Source organism: Saccostrea echinata, unplaced genomic scaffold, assembly GCF_033153115.1.
Source record: "Saccostrea echinata isolate AGI-Se365-2 ecotype Australia unplaced genomic scaffold, CSIRO_AGI_Sech_v1 ptg000015l, whole genome shotgun sequence".
Taxonomy (NCBI): Eukaryota; Metazoa; Mollusca; class Bivalvia; order Ostreida; family Ostreidae; genus Saccostrea; species Saccostrea echinata.
Genome location: NW_026889764.1, coordinates 5,167,559 through 5,182,389, shown reverse-complemented (window position 1 = coordinate 5,182,389; position 14,831 = coordinate 5,167,559). Strand labels below are relative to the sequence as shown.

Sequence of the window (14,831 nt, the reverse complement as noted above, 5' to 3'; positions counted from 1 at the left end):
TCCGCCATATTTGTCTCAATGCCAAAAATATTTGAAACGCAGCATGTGATTGGCTGAATTGCCCTGAATTTACTTCAACAACTCGTTCCTAAACTGACTCATAATAGGAATTTATCCAGAAACAAGTCTTATTTCCAAAATTCGATGAAACAAGAGTTTTTATTTTAGTTAGATATAATATAATAATAAGATATTCTTTCGTTAATTAGAACATTATACACTTCTTTTTCATTTCATTACTCACTATGGAATATTTCAAGTACATCTTAATGTTTATTTACTGTTATGTCACTTTTATGTCAAAAGTCTGAGATATTGAAATGTGGCAGTATGCTAAAAGCAAACCATTAAGATGGTCTGTCCCAATACTAAGATAATACTTTAAAGGAAACACAGCTGTTACGTTTAAATACGGTAAGTCATCATACACTGTAGGAGAATCCTTGAAATCATTTCATTTTCAGTAGCACCAACTTACAACTGTACAACGTCAAGAGACACTATATGGGCACTACAGCAATGGTATGCACATAAAAAGAGACGGTTGGACATAGAAATCAAACTCGACAAATAGGGTAGAGAGGAGAATCCTCATCAAAGACAGATAACAGACTAAGTCCACACTGCGGTCAAACAGCTTCATGATGTATGTGTCTGTCAATAAGATTTTTAGTCTTGGGTAAGATACGGTAAGACACTATATGGGCACTACAGGTAAAGCAAGGGTTGCACATAAAAAAGAGATGGTTGGACATAGAAATCAAACTTAGTAAGTTGTAATCTTTGATTACAAGTACTAGTACCATATATTTTCTACAGTACAATGACCAGGTCCATCACTACACTTGGCTACTAAATCATACGTATTTCTTAGATATTTCTTGAGCATTTTTTTTATCAGGATGAGCAGGTATTATAACAGAAAATATTAACAATTTTCTAAAGCAACTGGTCATTGTACTGGAAGTGCTACAATGATATGTTGCCATAGCTGCAGAACTGTAGAACTGAACCCTTTATATTCGTCTCTACAGACCAATAAACCTGCTTGTTGTGAATTTTTTGTCGGATGGCATAACGAGTTTATTGGTCTGTAGAGACAACTATAAATGGTTAGGAGGTGGATAAAATATTCAGGTTGGTTATAGAATATGTCTAGAATTAGAGGATGAAAGGTCGTTGATTGAGCAAAGCTGGAAAGTGTCGAAATACATCCCCAAAGTGCCCAGAAAATCTTTGCTCTGTGAATTGCACTTTATTTATATTATGGGATCTGTAGGGTTATGGTCAAAGACTAAAATATAAAACCATAACACTACAGTTCTGCAGCTAATTTTGCCACACATTGCTGTTTTAATAAGCATTTATTCCATCAAACATTTCTGTATACTGTACAGAATATATCACTAGCTAGTTTCTGTTTTTCTTTTAAGTGTGCGAGTGATGTCTGATGAATCCAAGGACAAAAGGGTAGATCCTTCAGAACCAGCACAGAAGGAGCATCATGAGACAGCCTTATATCAGGACATCAAACCCACTCAGTGGCCCATCATCTACTCCCCAGAGTATAACATTGGATTTCTAGGACTGGAAAAACTCCATCCCTTTGATGCAGGAAAATGGGGGAAGGTGTATGGCTTCTTGAAAGGTCTGCTTAAGAGGCATGCTTTTTGTAAACTTCCAAATAAAATTTCTCCTGTAAGAAGAATTGAACATTACTGATGAATTTCAACATCTACTTTTTGTATTAATAACACTTCACATGATATTTAAATCTGATGGTTGGGATGTGGGGGAGGAGAGGGAAATTGACATGCAGATTGAGATACCTGTGTATTTCCATTCTTGAACTGGACAGTGTGCATTTACAATCACTGATAATAATACATGTATTTCACATTTTTTTTCATACTCTAATATATCGAAAATTATATGTTCCTATGCAATACAATACACAGTTACATGTACAAAAATTGAGTGTATTGATTATTATCATAGAGGAGAATCACGGAAATATTCTGTAAACATGTACCCAGTAAATCATTCTGTTTAAAATAATGTTGTTTATTAATTCATGTCTCTTGATGTGATACACAGATGCTGAAATGATCCGGGATGATACAACAATACGAGCCACGGAAGCCACAGAAAAGGACTTATTGGTGGTTCACACCAAAGGTTACATCAACAACTTAAAAGTAGGTCCAGGATCAGTCCAACAGTTTTTGTTGAAAGTAAATTGACATTGAAGATACAATTACATGAAATATCAAGATTTATTTAATTTTCTTCATACAGAAAAAAAAAATTTCGCTGCTACTGAATCCAGTATCTGAAGAATTTTGTGTGAAACAAACATATTGATTAGGCAATTCTAGTATTTGTAAAAAAAAAAAATAAATATTTGAAAAAAATTAAACAATTCTGCCACTAAGCACAAATATTTAACAATAAAGACCTGTGGTTATTTCTGGCAGCTTTCATCCATTATTGAGGGAGCGGATGAGGTAATTTGTGTCACTCATTCAATCTTTGTCTTGTCAAAAGATGATCTGGAGCTAAGTTATCTCCCCTGAAAAGCATTACAAAGGGGAAAAAGTCAATTTCTTTGGTAGAAAATAAAAATATATATGTATACAGTAATGAATGACATGGATACAGTTCAAGTATAATGAAATTTGCACTCTAGTTTAGCTGCACTGCATTTCACAGTATTTATTGCACAACATGATCAGAGTTGAATGAAGAGAATTATCAAGTTTCTATTACATTATCATGTACACTTAACATTGCATTTATCCCACATGCTGTTAAAAAGGTTAAAAAAAAACATTCATTTAACTTCTCACATCTTTTGAAATTTGATAAAACAGTTTGTTAAATAAATGAACATCAATGTGAATGTGACACATTTGTCACAATTTTTACATTTTGTCATGACCTAAAACGTGCTGCATCATTGTTGCTCTTTCTGTTTGTATGTTGTGAACTTGAACATTGACCAATGTAACACACTTACCTAAAGAGGATGAAAGTCAAATAAAAATACCTGTATACCAAAAAAAAAAAAGTTGAGCATTTTTGTACACGTTACAATGTTCTTTTTTATTTGAAAAAAATTATAGCAAATTATGATTGTATAATTGATATATTTTTAGTTAAATCTGTTTGTACTTCATGCATGTGGTTATAAGTCCAGCAATTATTTCTTTTCCCAGAGGGGGGGGGGTATTCATGTTATATAGAGAAAAGTAATATTTAAAAAAGATCCTTTAATGCATCTTTGAAAAAGGCAGTTCCATGTAAATTGATGTTATAAACTGTTAACATGTTTAAGTGTCAGGAGATTTTATTCTTTTGAAATACATATTGAATGTATTATTATAATACATGTACCTGTGAATACACAGACAATTAGGTTGACAACAAGCATACAGATCATCTTTGTAGAATTTTAACACAGTAGATATTTCATTATGGTTAAAAAGTTATAATTTTCAGATATACATATTACATATACAGTTACAGGTACCAAATTACATTTTTGGTAACTTAGCCAGAATTCTTCAAAATTTTTAATCCTGGATTTCTGTAAAGATGCCTACTGTGTTACAAGACATGGATTGGATGGAACATTTGTTGTACATGTTATTTTGTAAATGTAAAATTTTGCCCCCAGCAAGGATTGACATGCAGATTGGGTCAATACACAAGTTATTTTTAGGGAACAGGTAGAAATCTTAATAGTACTCAATCTTCACCAGAGCAGACCACTGTAAAATTGTCAAGGAACTTACATATTCAAGAAAGTTCATGGATTAATACCTGTTTAAATTATAATATTAGTTGACGAAACTTATATTAACATTTTCAACTAATATCTATACTGATCACTAAAACATAACTGCATGGAAACAGATTAACAAAACCCAAATCACAGCTTGATTAATTCCTTATAAAAGATCATTTCTGTGGTTACTACTCTTTGTAAAATTTTGGGATCAGTCACATTAGCAGAACTCCTTTCCTCTTTCATCATTTTCATGTAAGATTGTATGTAACAGCAAAATTGTAAATAAAAGAATTACATTTTACATCTCAGGATCAAATTGAGAGGGAAAAATTGAACCACAGAAATCAGTTGTTATAAGGTTTATGATGCAAGCATATTGATAAACTAACTCTGCATGATATATATCTAACTGAAACAGATATTTAAAAGAATGTGAAGGTCAAAGAAGTAAATGTGTTAGGATTACAGATAACATTTACTTGTGTAATGTATTTATTGTTTGCATAATTAAATCTTTGCATCTGTGATTTTATATATTAGTTTATTGTAAATGAAAATTAATGTGCATTTATCAATTGTGTATTACTAAGTTAAAAACTATTTACTTGCATGTATTATTTTAAGGATTAGTCATTATACATGTATATTGAGTTGTCTTTGAAACTTTTTTTCCATTTGTAAATGATTTGTAGTGGAAATAGTTAGCATACATGTAGATTATAGAAGTAACAGAATTAAATGAATTTTCCAGCTTTGACATTTTAGTCTTCTCAAGAGCTTATGGAGCTGTTGTAATTAAACCATAGAATAAAACCTACCTTAATTCTAATCACTAACAGAAAACTGAAATATGTATCTTTTCTCAATTCTCTAGTACAACACTATTACTTCATTTAACATGTTTAAATTCCTTTACGTAATTCTACTAATTAGAATCAGCTGACATTTACTTTGTAACTCAGACCCCTTGAAAGATTGAATGAGTGGTCCAGAATCCCTCATTTAGATGATGGTGCCTCTCCTCCCATTTTGAGGTGTCTACCATTTTGTTTTTTAGTGGAGCATAAATGTGGCCGCAATAACGGAAGTCCCTCCTGTGGCTCTCCTCCCCAACTTTATCGTCCAGAGGAAAGTCCTCCGCCCATTCCGGTATCAGACGGGGGGTACAATTCTGGTAAGTTAAAGTTTCACTTATCTCCATGCTTTGATACCTCAGAGATCAAAATTTCCGAATCAATCACTCTGTATCTAAGAAATAATAAATTACAACTATGTTTACTTAAATGTATTGGTGGTATCCACTTTACTGTTTTCATTCAATCAAAATTGTACTGGATTTATCTCTCAGGCAGGAAAACTTGCCAAGGAGAGAGGATGGGCAATCAACATTGGGGGAGGATTCCACCACTGCTCGGCGGACCGTGGAGGGGGATTTTGTGCCTACGCTGACATTACCTTGTCCATCAGATTCATGTTTGACCGACTGGAGGGGATAGCTAAGATACTAATTATAGACCTAGATGCTCATCAGGTAGAGAACTGTCAAAATCTATTATTTCCTGCTCTAGGACAGTTATAAATGTGTAGTGTGACTGGGATTTAAAGAGTTAACCCCCTTTATTCATTTTCTCTAAATGTTCAAGCAAATATTGGCTCAAGTCTTTGGTCTTCTTAGAGTTGCAATAAGTATTTTCTTTTAGAATTAATCATATGCAGATTTTTGTACTGTTTTTTAAAATTATACACTGTAAAATCACACATTTCTTATTAATTTATACATTTTTTTGTTACCCATCTATAGGGAAACGGTCATGAGAGGGATTTCATGAACGATGAACGGGTTTACATAATGGATGTATACAATAGAGGAATCTACCCTCATGATGGCTATGCAAAAAGTAATGCTTGCTAAGTACATAAAGTACCAAAATTTTACAATTATTGAAGAAACAGAATATGATTTAGAAAACAAGCTTGAAGATTACAGAGAGATGATATTGAAATAAACAACCAGCATGTAAGCATAGATAAAAGATGTACAATTGATATATATACTTAATGGTTTTACAGGAGCTATTAAAAGGAAGGTGGAACTTGCTCACTTCACTGATGATAAAACCTACCTAACCCTTGTGGACAGGTGAGAATTTTCTTGAAAAATGGTAATCTTTACTTATTTGGGTCCACCCTAAAACATATTGCAACACACAGAAGGTAACTCCATGGCAGGCAAAATTAATGTTTGCCCCCTCCAAGGAAACAAGAAGATAAGATAGGTAACAGAATCTGAACCAGGCCTTGCTGATAGCATTAAATAAATAAACAACTGCCTTGTGTTACCTGCTGATATTTAGGGATCATCACTTTGTTTTTATCTACATGTAGGTCAGGAAGGAGTGGCATATTTACACTCTTTTTTTTTTGTATGGAAATTTTCAGATCATCTTAATAAAATAAATGAGTAGGTGAAGTGTGTTTTGATCAAGCTAGTGTAAATTGTGATATAATGTATCCTTTTATAGCTACTCTTGTTTTTTGTTCATGCCAACATGTATGTTATACATGTACATAGATACTGACCACTTTATGCATCATTAGACACAGGAAAGCTTTATGTATCAGATGTTTGACTTTTCAGACACAGGAAAGCTTTATGTATCAGATGTTTGACTTTTCCGACACAGGGATGCTTTATGTATCAGATGATTGACTTTTCAGACACAGGGATGCTTTGTGTATCAGATGTTTGACTTTTCAGACACAGGAAAGCTATATGTATCAGATGTTTGACTTTTCAGACAAAGGAAAGCTTTATGTATCAGATGTTTGACTTTTCAGACACAGGAATGCTTTATGTATCAGGTGTTTGACTTTTCAGACACAGGGATGCTTTATGTATCAGGTGTTTGACTTTCCAGACACAGGAATGCTTTATGTATCAGATGTTTGACTTCTCAGACACAGGGATGCTTTATGTATCAGATGTTTGACTTTTCAGACACAGGAATGCTTTATGTATCAGATGTTTGACTTTTCAGACACAGGAAAGCTTTAAGTATCAAATGTTTGACTTTTCAGACACACTAATGAGGCCTTGGAGGAGTTCCAGCCCGATGCTGTCGTGTATAATGCTGGGACTGATATACTGGAGGGAGACCCCCTAGGGAACCTCTCAATATCTGCCCAGGTTTAAAATGTTCTATTTTTAGAATTATATACACATTGTCTTGTTTTATTCAGTAATTTCCCATGTAAATTTACGGAACTGTAGTGAATTTGTTCACTGTCTGCAATAATTACTCTTTAATGTCTTTTTTAAAAATCTTTTATTTCATTAAAGATAAAAGAGATTTATTAAATATTATATGCATATATCCCTGAAAACTAATGATTTTTTTAAATTTTTCTAGGGAATTATTGAAAGGGACAAACTTGTGTTCAGCCATGTGCGAAGTAGAAATATTCCCATTCTCATGGTGACCAGTGGTGGCTATCAACGAAGTACAGCACGGATCATCGCAGACTCAATCCTCAATCTCAAACAGCTTGGACTAATTGGCTGCAAGGAGGCAGAAAATGCTCCTAAACCCCGTATGTAGCCCCATATTTGGATATTTAAATCATCTTCAAATTTCTAGACATAATTGCTGTGTCATTTTTGTCGAAATCGAGGAGTTCTTTCCATGTAGCCCACTTGAACAGATATAATTTTTACATGTTTTAGAAAAAAAATGTGTGTTTTTTCTTTTTGTTAATCCTCTCTATTTTCATTTAATTTCTTCTGTTTGTAGTTTTGACTTTATTTGTTGTATTGATTAAGGATAAATAAAACAAACAAAAAAATTGATGCATGGATTGGTGTATATTTTTTGCCTGATTTTGAACAGAAATTGCATAAACAGTAAATATCCAAGAATATAAAAAAAAATTTAAGTATTTTTAGGGTTCAAAAAATGTAATTGTGCTTTTTGCCATGGGGCCATTATTCCGCAGAATCACAATTTCTGTTCAATCCAAGGGTAGAAAATTGCTCTGATTTTTGAAATTGTATATGTCCTTTATTCATTTTAAGTACACTGTGAAAAAAATTGTGAAAAAATTGTGACCTTGTACATAGCATAAATTAATCCCACGTGGAAAAAAATATGTCTACAACTACTTTTGCAGCTTTGTGCCATTTTTAGGTCACCTGAGTCACTCAGGTGACCTATTGCTATCCGTTCTCGTCCGTCGGCGTGCGTCGTGTGTTAACATTTGAACATTTTTAGCTTCTTCTCTGAAACCGCTTAACCAATTTCAACCAAATTTGGCATATAGCATCTATGGGTGAAGGGGAACAAAAATTGTGAATTTCATGGTTCCTGCCCCCCTGGGGCCTGAGGGGTGGGGCTAAAACCACCAAAAATAATGCAATCTTTAAAAATCTTCTTCTTTACTCCAGGACATCAAGCAGTCAAACTGTTGGCATCATTGTAACAAGCATTGAGCCCTCCACCAAAATTGGGAAATTCATGGCCCCAGGGTCAGGGGTTCTGGCCCCAGGGTGGGGCTATATAGATCATATAGTGAAAGTGCATTATTTCTTTGAAAATCTTCTTCTCTGCTCCTGGGTATTAAATAAAGTAACTTAGTACATAGTTATGAAGAACAAGAGTGCCTTTCCAAAATTGTGAAATTCATGACCCCAGGGTCAGGGGTTCTGGTGTTAGGGCGGGGCTCTATTGATTATATAGTGAAAATGCATTAATTCTTTGAAAATCTTCTTCTCTGCTCCTGGGTATTAAGTAAAGTAACTAAGTACATAGTTATGATGAGCAAGAAGTCCTCTTCAGAAATTGTGAAATTCATGGCCCCTGGGTCAGGGGTTCTGGCCCCAGGGTGGGGCTATGTAGATCATATAGTGAAAGTGCATTATTTCTTTGAAAATCTTCTTCTCTGCTCCTGGGTATTAAATAAAGTAACTAAGTACATATATATGAAGAGCAAGAGTGCCTCTTCCAAAATTGTGAAATTCATGGCCCCAGGGTCAGGGGTTCTGGTGTTAGGGCGGGGCTCTATTGATTATATAGTGAAAATGCATCAATTCTTTGAAAATCTTCTTCTGTGCTCCTGGGTATTAAATAAAGTAACTAAGTACATAGTTATGATGAGCAAGAAGTCCTCTTCAGATATTGTGAAATTCATGGCCCCTGGGTCAGGGGTTCTGGCCCCAGGGTGGGGCTATATAGATCATATAGTGAAAGTGTATTATTTCTTTGAAAATCTTCTTCTCTGCTCCTGGGTATTAAATAAAGTAACTAAGTACATAGTTATGAAGAGCAAGAGTGCCTCTTCCAAAATTGTGAAATTCTTGGCCCCAGGGTCAGGGGTTCTGGTTTTAGGGCGGGGCTCTATAGATTATATAGTGAAAATGCATTAATTCTTTGAAAATCTTCTTCTGTGCTCCTGGGTATTAAAAAAAGTAACTAAGTAATAGTTATGATGAGCAAGAGTGCCTCTTCCAAAATTGTGAAATTCATGGCCCCAGGGTCAGGGGTTCTGGTGTTAGGGTGGGGCTCTATAGATTATGTAGTGAAAAAGCATAAATTCTTTGAAAATCTTCTTCTCTGCTCCTGGGTATTAAATAAAGTAACTTAGTACATAGTTATGATGAGCAAAAGTGCCTCTTCAAAAATTTTGAATTTCATGGCCCGAGGGTCAGGGGTTCTGGTGTTAGGGCGGGGCTCTGTTGATTATATAGTGAAAATGCATTGATTCTTTGAAAATCTCCTTCTCTGCTACTGGAGATTATTTAAACAAACTAAGTGCATGGTTTTGATGCATAAGGATGCCTCTTCAAAAATTGTGAATTTCATGGCCCCAGGATCAAGGGTTCTGGTGTTAGGACGAGGCTTTATTGATTATATAGTGAAAATGCATTGATTCTTTGAAAATCTTCTTCTCTGCTACTGGAGATTATTTAAACAAACTAAGTGCATGATTATGATAGGCAAGGATGCCTCTTCCAAAATTTTTAAATATGTGGCTTCAGTTTTTGGGGTTCTTGAGGAAGGGGGGGGGGGTTCTATTGATTATATAGTGAAAAAGCATTAATTCTATTAATTAATCATTAATTAATCCTGTCTGCTCCTTAGCGTTGAGCTGATAAATAAATTGCTTAGCTATGATGAAAATGGGAGCTTCGAACAGAATTTTTATATCTTGTGGTCCTAGGGTCAGGGGTTCTGGCATAACGAGAGGGGGGGGGCTTTTGATAATATAGTGGAAAAGTGTTAATTCTTCGAAGTCCATAGTTATGATGATGAGGGTAACTCTTCCAAATTTGTAAATTTCTTGACCCTTGGTCTTGGGTTCTGGTGTTAGGGTAAGGCTTTGTTGAATCTGTAGTGAAAATGCATTGTACCTGTGAAATTCTTCTCTGCTTCTGGGCATATCGGAAGAAAACTGAGTAAAATTTTAAATGATATAAGTAAGCGTATTTCTACCAGGTTTTTGAACATCTGGACCATTTGTCAAAGCATTCTAGTCCTGGGCAGGGCTCTATTAATTTGTATTCTACTGAGAGAAGTTATTCCCCTTTTCTGTTCACTTTTGATAATTAATCACTGTAAATAATGTATTTGAAAGGTAAATAGAATAAGATAATTATGCAAGAATGTTTATCATATAATTCAAAAAGTATTTTCTTAGTTTTAATAATCAGGTAGACCTGTAAGTAATAGATAAATAAAAATGAGACAAAAATAACTTATCTTATTAAAAGTTCTTCAAAGACCATAAGAGAGGTCAATGCTAGAGGTCTTAATATGGGTTTAAAAATAGTACAGAAGTAATAATAGTTTGTTAATAGTCTGCATGGTGATAGTGTTAAGTGGAGCACAGATTAGAACTTAATTTATGAGTTGATACTGAATACTAGACTAATTATTTTGTTGATCCTGATCTTCCTACTTCTCTTGCTTTAGGGCAAAAAAGCTTCATCTATCAGTGTATTTAACTTCTAAATTGTTGTATTATACTCAGGTGACCGTTAAGGCCCTTGGCCCTCTTGTATGTATAACTCTATGCAATTTTTTGCAAGTATTTTATTTTCTATAAAATTCTGCAAAATTTCTACATTTACTCTGCATTACTTCTACATTTACCTTAACATTATTCAAAATACATGTATATCTGTATGAACATAAATCTATTAGACTTATTGCTGATTTCTGAAAAAAGTTTGTGTTATTTATCCTTAAGTCAGATTGAAGTTTATTTGCAGTGCCAATCTGCACAAACTTTAGATGACAGTATTAATGTTGTGAAATACAGTTGAATTTCGGTATCTCGAAAACTGATATTTTGAATACTATGGATATGTTGAAGTCATTTGGAAGTCTCAAACACTTATCCTTAAAGTATTTTACCCTCAATATCTCAATTCCTCAGATATCTCTCGTTTTTTCTTGGTCCCATTGAGATAATGAGGTTTGACTGTATATACATGTAATTGCTGTTGTGGCTTTCTTTATTGACCAACATTCATTTTGTATTTCAGCAAAAAAGATATTTTAGTTAATCTTAAGTCTACAGATCATATAACAAGGTAAAGTGGTTTTCAAGTGATTAATGATTTAAATGTTTGATACATGTACACATACATGGTATATTGCATGCATGGTTTATATGAATTTGGTCCATATGGAGGGTAATGCCTCAGTTTGACATATAAATATTTAATATTTTTAGCCGGAAGATTTTATTTGGTAATTAATGCACCTAATTTTTTTTAGTTTAATGCTTCAGAGGTATTGTCATCTGATTTGTGCATTTGCACTTCCATTCAAACTGCATTAACAAAAGATGTACATGTAGGGTTTGAATTCTTCATTTCTGTTTACTTTTCCTAATTTTTTTTTTCAATTTTGTTAGAACCACGGAATTCTTAAAAATTGGACAACTGCAGAAATTACCCATTATATTGTGTATATTGAGGTCTGGACTCTGGAATATATCCTAGTTAGGGTATCAGACCCAGATGTGGCCCTTTACATATACTGTTAACAATTTGGTTCTAGTGAGAAATCACACCTCACAGCTTCAGATGTTCTTGGTGTTATTTTAAAAGTAATAAAAAAGTATTCATGGAATCACAGAATATTGTAATGTTTGTTCTGAGTAGCATATAAGATATACATAACATTTTCTCCTTTCCCGTTACAGTGTGAAAGGCAAAAAAATAACACTAAAAGTGATTTTTAATGTGATGCTACAATTTATCATGTACATGTACTGTATATACATGCTGTACTTATATGAATGTATTGTTTGATCTGGATTACTGCAATCCTGATATCACATATACAATACTTTTGTTTGATCTGGATTACTGCAATCCTGATATCACATATACAATACTTTTGTTTGATCTGGATTACTGCAATCCTGATATCACATACAATACTATTGTTTGATCTGGATTACTGATATCCTCATACAATATCCTATACTTTCTGTACATTATGCTCCAGGGATCCGGATTCCTAGGAGTCAAAGTGAAGGATTCCTGGCCAGAATAAAAAGGAACTGTCAATCACAACCAGAGGCCAATCCAAACGAAGCAAATCTGGGGGGAGGCTCCTCATTGGCAGAAAGTTGATGGAAGGATTTGGACCTAATAACACACTGTGATATTTATTTCTGTTGATCTCTTGAGTTTTATTCTTTGTTTTACTTATTATTTACTCCTAGGCAATTCACAGCCTTTACATGTACAGATATCTCTTTTCCAGAAATTGCTATATTTTATGTAAAAAAGTGAATTTTTTATATGATGTGAATTGTAAACTGCATAAATGATTCATGCCTCTGTGAATTTACCCAAAGCCTATGTATATTTTTTTTAAACCTAAACCATTCCACACCAATGCTGAATATCTCGTACAATGCTTTTTACTCATGCACTTGAAATGTTGATGTTGACAGATGTATTGTGCAATATTAAGTTTCTATGCTTATATAGATTGTATGTTAACTAATTAAAGAATTTTATTACCAAGATGAGTCATACTGATCAAATGAAACTGTCTGTTTGTCAGCCAATTTGATCACTGGTTTTATTCCATTTACATGTAATAGTATACTTGTACATGGAATAAAACCATGTAATAATATATTTATGTAAAAATGTTATTTATTGAAGCAAATTTACTCTAAATGTTTTATACAAGCAATGTATAAATAAATTGATATCTCGATGGATATCTAGCATAAACAAGTGTGTAGAACGGGAATGTCATGGTCCAGTATTAAACTAATGTTGTCCTAATGGGACAGATACATGTACCCCCACCAAAACATTAAAGCCACTTCTATGTACCTAATGTATCTACAGTATGAATAAGAAATGTTCAAATTAGTACCGGTAGATGGAATTGCGTCTGCCTTTAGTGTAACATTTCATGCATGTAATATTGATCAAGTCTGAAGTTAAATACAAAGTGTACTTACTAGGCTTTCGTATAAGATACTATACACTTATCCACTGGCTGTGAGTGGGATAGCTCTTTTATCAAACCCGCGACAGGAACTATTCCCCGAGGGCTTGCCCGAGGGGAATAGTTCCTGTCAAGGGTTTGATGAAAGAGCTATCCCACTCACAGCCAGTGGATAAGCGTTTTATTATACTGATGTATATCATAATTTCTAAGGGTTGGATTTACCTGATGCTACAGTTCGATAGTAAAAACATGAAAAAAAAAATAATTATAAAAGTTTTGAACAAGTATTTGGAATAAGATAACACTGCTAGAATGAGCTGAAATCCTGATGACGTCACAATGCTACTGAAGTCAGGATGACATCATAAGTCTATAGATTGATTACAGGAAATCAAACTTGGCGGCAAAAATTGCATGAAAATTTTCCGAGGGGTGGATAGCAAAAACTATACCCCGGGGTATAGCTTTGCTATGTGTGGAAATTTTGAGACTATGAAGATAGTTAGTTTACCTTCTTAACTTTATATAGGAAAAATTTTAACAGAAGTATAATAAACTGTTTTGTCACAGACTATGACTTTATATACTTTTGTGATTAAAACAATATATAAGGTCAAGTGACTGTGTGCTTTCTATACACAAGTCTCTATAATAATGGATTATACCATATATAACATAGTATTAAAAAGTTAAAATGAATTCACTTTAAGTGTTTTTATTAATTTATATATATACATGTGTATATTGTTTTTCCTTAGTATGTTTGATAAATAAGCGACAACTGTTTTTCCAGTTTTCACATTCTTTATTCAAATTCTTGTCATCAAAAGGTTGAAATTAATCTCATGTTCATGCACATGTAATAAAGTTATATAAATCGAAAGAACCAAAGAAGCTTACTTAAAGGTCTTATAACACTTGAAGTCTCTTGAGATCCTATTTCTACTGCATAGTGATAAAAGGAAAGTTGCATAAAAATTTTTAATCTGATACATGTATAACAAAAGTATGATCCTTGTAATAGTCTGTGTGTAATGTGTCAGTATGACTTCATATAACTCCTAATTTGGGGTAAAAGATTTTCTCTTCATAATCAAAATCTTTGAAACTACATTAGAATGAAGTTACTGACTATTGAAGTTATCAAAAATGTATGTAAAGAAAAACAAGATGTGTTTGTGAAACACAGATGCCCCCATATGGCAACTTATAGCAAAGGTTTAAACTTTCTCAAATGCAAATCAAATATGTTGGTACCGAAGTAAGGTCTTGTCTCAAGGAATATAACTGTGAAATATGAAAGCCCTAGCAGCAACCATTGAATAGATATGGAAAAGGTTAAAGTTTTTCAAAAGTAAGTCAAACATCAACGTCAAATGGTCAAAATTAATGGTGCCCAAGGAAAGGCCTTCTCACAAGAAATACACGTGAAATACGAAAGCTGTTGCCCCAATCGTTCAAAAGATATTACCAAGGTTAAAGTTTTCAAAAGTAGGTCAAATTCCTAGGTCAAGGTCAAAGGGTCAAAGTTGTTGGTATCCAAAGGAAGGTCTTTT

At 33.6% G+C, this 14,831-nt stretch overlaps 1 protein-coding gene across 3 annotated transcripts; it reads left to right on the top strand.

Annotated features, from left to right (window-relative positions):
- The first annotated feature begins 305 nt into the window (after positions 1 to 305).
- LOC133187437 (histone deacetylase 11-like) lies at positions 306 to 14,061 on the top strand. 3 transcript variants are annotated; one of them, XM_061322808.1, is made up of 12 exons: positions 306 to 414; positions 1,434 to 1,648; positions 2,098 to 2,198; positions 2,478 to 2,507; positions 4,851 to 4,967; positions 5,142 to 5,324; positions 5,595 to 5,691; positions 5,864 to 5,933; positions 6,872 to 6,980; positions 7,204 to 7,384; positions 12,307 to 13,294; positions 13,823 to 14,061. In XM_061322808.1, the coding sequence occupies exons 2-11, from the start codon at positions 1,444 to 1,446 to the stop codon at positions 12,432 to 12,434; spliced, it is 1,221 nt and encodes a 406-aa protein (XP_061178792.1). In that variant the 5' UTR covers positions 306 to 414; positions 1,434 to 1,443; the 3' UTR covers positions 12,435 to 13,294; positions 13,823 to 14,061. The 3 variants fall into 3 exon arrangements, with proteins under 3 accessions (XP_061178792.1, XP_061178794.1, XP_061178793.1); XM_061322810.1 differs by lacking the exon at positions 13,823 to 14,061 and adding an exon at positions 11,334 to 11,381 and having other exon boundaries at positions 12,307 to 12,392; XM_061322809.1 differs by lacking the exons at positions 2,478 to 2,507; positions 13,823 to 14,061 and having other exon boundaries at positions 307 to 414; positions 12,307 to 12,835.
- The last annotated feature ends 770 nt before the right edge of the window (positions 14,062 to 14,831 follow it).